Below are 5608 nucleotides of genomic sequence, written 5' to 3'. Positions count from 1 at the left end.
AACCTTTTGGAGGACTTACAATAGTATGTGGGTGGCGATTTCCGACAAATATTGCCAGTTGTGCCAAAGGGGACAAGAGCAGACATTGTTGATGCTTCACTTAACTCATCCTACTTGTGGCCATTTTTCAAAATTTATGAGCTCAAACAAAATATGAGGCTCTATAATGGAAGCGTGAGTGGCTCTGAGGCTGCTAAAATAGCTTCTTTTGACAAATGGTTGTTGCAGATTGGAGATGGTTCATTATATGATGACATTGATAGAGATTTAGTTAAACTACCTTCTGATATCTGTAAGAAACCATCAGAAAATCTGATGAAATCAATAGTCGACAATATCTACCCATCAATTCAGCATAACTACAGTGATCCAGCATATTTGAAAGAAAGAGCAATATTAAACCCAAAAAATGAAATGGTGCATGAATTGAACGATATGATTATGAATATAATACCTGGTCAAGGGAGAACCTATTTTAGCTCAGACAGTATATGCAAAGCAAGCGCAAACACAAATGATGAAGATGTTCTATATCCAACTGAATTTTTGAATAGTTTGAAATTCAATGGCATCCCTAATCATGACATACGACTTAAGGAAGGTGCTTCTGTAATGCTTCTTAGAAATCTAAATCAAATAGAAGGCCTATGCAACGGCACAAGATTAATTGTCACTCGTCTTGGTAAATGGTCCATTAGAGGTGACATCATTTATGGAACAAATATTGGACAAAATGTCACAATTCCAAGAATTATTATGTCTCCTAATGAATCAAGATGGCCATTCAAGCTTAACAGACGACAACTTCCTTTAGCACCATGTTTTGCCATGACGATCAACAAAAGCCAAGGACAATCTCTTAAACATGTTGGCTTGTATCTCCCTAAGCAAGTATTCACACATGGTCAATTATATGTCGCCGTGTCTCGAGTTACCACAAGAGAAGGATTGACCATACTAAATGCCGATCAAGAGGTAGAAAACCGAACCTTCATAAAAAACATTGTCTACAAAGAAGTATTTCAAAATATTCACACATCAGCTCACAAAATCAAGGTATCACATTTTTAGATTATATTTTAAAATTTAATTTATACATTGCAAGCTCTTACTTCACCCTATAATAATGATTTTTATTATGTGTTTTAATTATTCAGTAGACAAATGGATAAATCATAGGAACTATCGAGACAACAAAATGGTAGTTTGGCTGAGTTTTCCAAGCTGTTATGGAGGATTTAATCGCCAAAGAACATAGTACGTGAAGAAGCATTCTTTTTTACATCAACTATTTCTCCTTTCATTCTCTCTAATCCATGGACACATGGTTTATATACAGATAAAGAACATTTTGGCACTAGGTGTTGCTGATCCCCATTGGAACTTGCCATAGCTGCAAGCTTGATATAAACAACTGCTCACCTACGCAGCTACAAACGATGCGAAATAAATTACAAAAGTCTTTACATGTATTTTACTTATTTCTTTTATAATTCAACGCTAAGGATACTCAATTACAAAATTTAATTTGGAACTTATCAACTACAAAAGGTATAAAGTCTGTACACTTAGACTATACACGTTAATATATATTTTTAAAGTTAACAAAAAAATAGTTAACTTTCATAAATAACATTAGTTTTATAACGCTGGCTCATTTAAAAAAAATTAATTTATATTTTTTATCAGTTTTATCGAGTGTAAAAAAAAATTAATAATACTAAATTTATTTTCTAAAGCCGCGCGAAGCGCGGTTTCATTTCCTAGTTACATAATAAAAAAGAGGTGAATGAGAGAGAATTTTCTTTAGGAAAAATAGAGATTTTGGCAACCTGCAAGAATGACATAATTGCTCTACGATAAAATAGAACTTTTAAATATAATATATTTTCTTGGAGGTTATTTTGGAATTCCAAAAAATAATTATAATTTTCAGATAGCACCCTAAGCGCTACTTCAGAAAAGCATCGAGCTATGTGCCACGAACAATCACCTTCAATGCATTTAAATTGTAATAAATATTATAATAAAAAATTGCTATAAGTATTTCAAAAAGTAATATTGCCAAACACCCACGAAAATTGTGTATACTTTGAGGTCAAAGGTCTTAAAATAAAAGGAAATTATCCACGTTTACCTATTTATTTTATTTTAAAAAAAATATATAAATATTTTTTTTTAGCATGTCACTTGAAGTTTATTTTTTATTGCATTCATCTACTTTTATCTAACTGCAATTAGAATGTTGCTGATGTTAGAGGGGTAAAATTGATATTTCATTTGAATAATTAAAATTATGTTGTATTATGCTAATTTTTTTTAAAAAAGAATAAAACGACGTCATTTAACGTGATATGAAAATTAAAAAAAAAATTGATGTTGTTTAACTCAATTGAAAAAGAAAAATAAATACAAATTTTCTAAATCTAACAAGTAAGAAATACTATTTTCCTCTAATTTCTGGTACCTACCTTTGCGCTTAATTCTATTGCTTGAAAAAATTTAAATTCAGTTAATTTATCTTTAATTTTTATTTATTTTGAGTTAAATTATAATTTTAAAAGGTAAAAATATCATTTCATTAACAGTCTATTAAATCAACTAACGGAGATCACACAGAAGTGAACGAATACAATAAAAAATAAATTTTAAGTAGTGTGCTGAAAATTTTTCTAAAATAAAAGTTTTCCTGTACGTGACTAGCATTTCCGGTTCTTTTTGGGTTCGTAGTTGATCATATGTTGACCATTAGAATCTCATTATCCAATCCAAGCAAATTACTTCTTGGAAAAGGGCACACCTTTGTGAGGTAGCGGGGAAGGTCGTAACTGTAAAGCAGAGAAGGAATCAGAAAAGAAAAATGGTAGTGCCATCGTGTGGGGTCTTTCTTTCTTTCTTTCTTCTTTTTAAATTGTATTAATGATGCTGATAAACAACTGGCAGTTAAACAAATTGTGCCATTGTACACGTTATTATACGCGACGAGTTATATGTTATGATTTTATTGGTAGGTGTTCTCAATTTATCAATAAAATATATCGTCCAGGGTAACGTATTTCACGGTGCGTACTTAATTACTCTTAAAACGATATAATTTTAACATCTGTTGTTTATTATTATTTTTTCAATTAATCTGTAAAATCATATCGTAGCGAGAGAAAAAAAGTCGGGCCGTGGGGGATAACATGACGTGTCAATGCTTTTGCCTTTATAAATAATAATAACATAATATGATCGCCCTCTCACCCTTTGCATTTCGCAGTTGCAGACCAAACCGATCGTCACCTATAGCTCTTCCTCTGTCTCTTGTGTGTTGAATAAGAAATGGACAGTCTCGTGGGGTTCAGATTCAAGCCTACTAACGAAGAAATCATTCGTCTACTGAAGAAGAAGAGGCTGGACCCTGATTTCTCTGTCCATACCATCAAAGAAATTGATTTCTACAGCTTTGATCCCTGGGATCTACCCCGTAAGTATCACCCAACAAGCAATCATACGATGCCGTTTAGGTCTGTTAAGTGAAATTGATTCAGAACTAATGGATGACTGAATTGTTTTGATGCAGGGCATTCTGAGATTCAGTGTGAGGAAAAAGTGTGGTACTTTTACTGTGAGCGTTATTACAAGAGCGCCAAGAGTAAACAGGCGCATAGAAGAACAAAGTCAGGATACTGGAAAGTCACTGGGAAAGGTTCTGACATCAAGCGCAAAAACAGTACTGAGGTAATTGGTACCAAAAAGATTTTGCCTTTTTGCCCCCGTCGTTCTACTTCCAAGAAAGCTAAGACTGAGTGGGTTATGCACGAGATATCTGTTGAGGACGACCCTCTTTATAAGGTATGAGTTTCGTTTTGAGCTTCAATTCTGACTTATTATGTGTCCTGCTTTGTGATGAATTACATATGTATCTATTGATAATACAGCGGGCCGTATGGGAAAAAAAATTTATTCTATTTTTGCTTTTAATTTGTGCAGAAGGACTTTGTTGTGTGTCGCCTAGAAAGAAAACGGGATGGCGAGCTTTCTACTTCAACTAGTGTTGAAGATCAATCAAGTCCAGATTTGACTTCTTGTTCTACCATCATCCATGATGTTGGAGAACAGATTTTTTGGGAATCTGTTCTACCACCTGATCAACTTTTGGTTTCTGATAGAAATCATGTTGCAGAAAATACTCCTTTGGTCTCTCCAGCAAGTGACGATTCGATTTCTGGAATTGGAAATCGTGCTGCAGAACATACTAGTTTGGGTTCTGAAGTACTGGCAACTAACCATTTGATTTCTCATTCTGGAAATCGTGTTGCAGGAAATACTTCCCAAGGATCCTTACTACCACTAAATCAAAATTTGGTTTCTAATGGAAATCATGTTGCAGAAAATGCTCTTTTGGTCTCTCCAGTTCCACCAAGTGACCATTTGATTTCTTGTTCTAGAAATCATGTTGCAGAAAATAATTCCCCAGAATGGCAGCTAGTATGGAATGACATTTTGGAGTCACCAATACTACCAAATCAGCTTTGGGGTTCTTATTCTACTAACAATGTAGAAAATTCTTTCGAGGCAGAACCTCGACTGCTTGCTGAATTCAATCCACATGGTGGCTATAATTGGCTGAATTATGGCTCCCTCTCGCCATCGCAGTCACCAATTTTTCCAGCACTAGAAGGCTCTAGTTATGGCTGTGATTCATTGAATTCTCAATGCAGCATGGAGCGTGTAGATCTTTTTGCCTGATCAATTCGTGGAGGGCTTTATACTCTCATGAAGAAACTGGACAAACCACCCCGGACTTCAACTCATCAAAGTCAGATGGATGAGTTTTTGTGGAGGATAAGTAGTGATAAGGACACTGAAACCTTCAACGCTTGGGTAAATGAACTCTTTCTGAGAATTAATACTACTTCAGTTGTATATGTTAACAACAATCAAATCCTCTTGGAGGATTTTATAATATTATTACTGTTGTGATATTGCTTCACTCATGGTTTATTGTATTCCAAACATATTACTCTTTGAGAGCGGTTATTTAGAGCACTTGGGACTCTCGAGTTGCTCTATCATATTATGTAATTATCTCTATGAAAGTGTATGGCTGACTTCTGGAAAAGTTGATCAGCTATTGTTAAATGGGGAATGCTTATACAAAACAAGAGCTGCAGAGAGACTTGATAGATCTAATGGAAGATCATCCACAAGATGATTTTTAAGGCTAGCAAGGGGAGATGCTGAGCATGCTATTAATCTATGTGATCTGTTTGACACCTGCCAAATAGGTCAGAAATAAAACCCAGAATCTACAAAATTTTCAGCCTCCTTTGATAGGAAGGGGTGAAGTCCAACGATCCTCTTAATTAAACATGTTTACACATTAAAATAAATAAATATATATATATATATATATATATATATATATATACTGTCCTCAATATGTAAATAATTAATGCCACAAAAATAAACGTTAGGCAAGTAATTATCAAGGGAATATTATCACATGCATTTAAAAAAAAAAAAAAAAAAGAGAGATCACATTGTTAAATCTATTATATAACCTCCATAAATTTATAGACTCATGAAATTTCAGATTTTACATTGAACTGAGCGCTTGGTA

At 33.8% G+C, this 5608-nt stretch overlaps 2 protein-coding genes across 2 annotated transcripts in view; both read left to right on the top strand.

Moving 5' to 3' along the window:
- Positions 1–1393, top strand: part of LOC18041073 — a 1952-nt gene extending 559 nt beyond the window's left edge. The window contains exons 2-3 of the mRNA XM_006432097.2: positions 59–975; positions 1340–1393. Coding sequence (XP_006432160.2) covers positions 59–975; positions 1340–1393 — 971 coding nt within the window. The remainder of the gene's footprint in view (positions 1–58; positions 976–1339) is intronic.
- A 1867-nt stretch (positions 1394–3260) lies between these two features.
- Positions 3261–5302, top strand: LOC112097672 (NAC domain-containing protein 60-like). Its single transcript, XM_024182961.1, has 3 exons — positions 3261–3469; positions 3566–3837; positions 3976–5302. Exons 1-3 carry the CDS (start codon positions 3325–3327, stop codon positions 4732–4734), a joined length of 1176 nt encoding a protein of 391 aa, XP_024038729.1. The 5' UTR covers positions 3261–3324; the 3' UTR covers positions 4735–5302.
- Positions 5303–5608: the final 306 nt, after the last annotated feature.

The sequence above is a fragment of the Citrus clementina genome, unplaced genomic scaffold, assembly GCF_000493195.1.
Source record: "Citrus clementina cultivar Clemenules unplaced genomic scaffold, Citrus_clementina_v1.0 scaffold_5, whole genome shotgun sequence".
Classification (NCBI taxonomy): Eukaryota; Viridiplantae; Streptophyta; class Magnoliopsida; order Sapindales; family Rutaceae; genus Citrus; species Citrus x clementina.
This window is presented reverse-complemented; position numbering and strand designations above follow the sequence as displayed.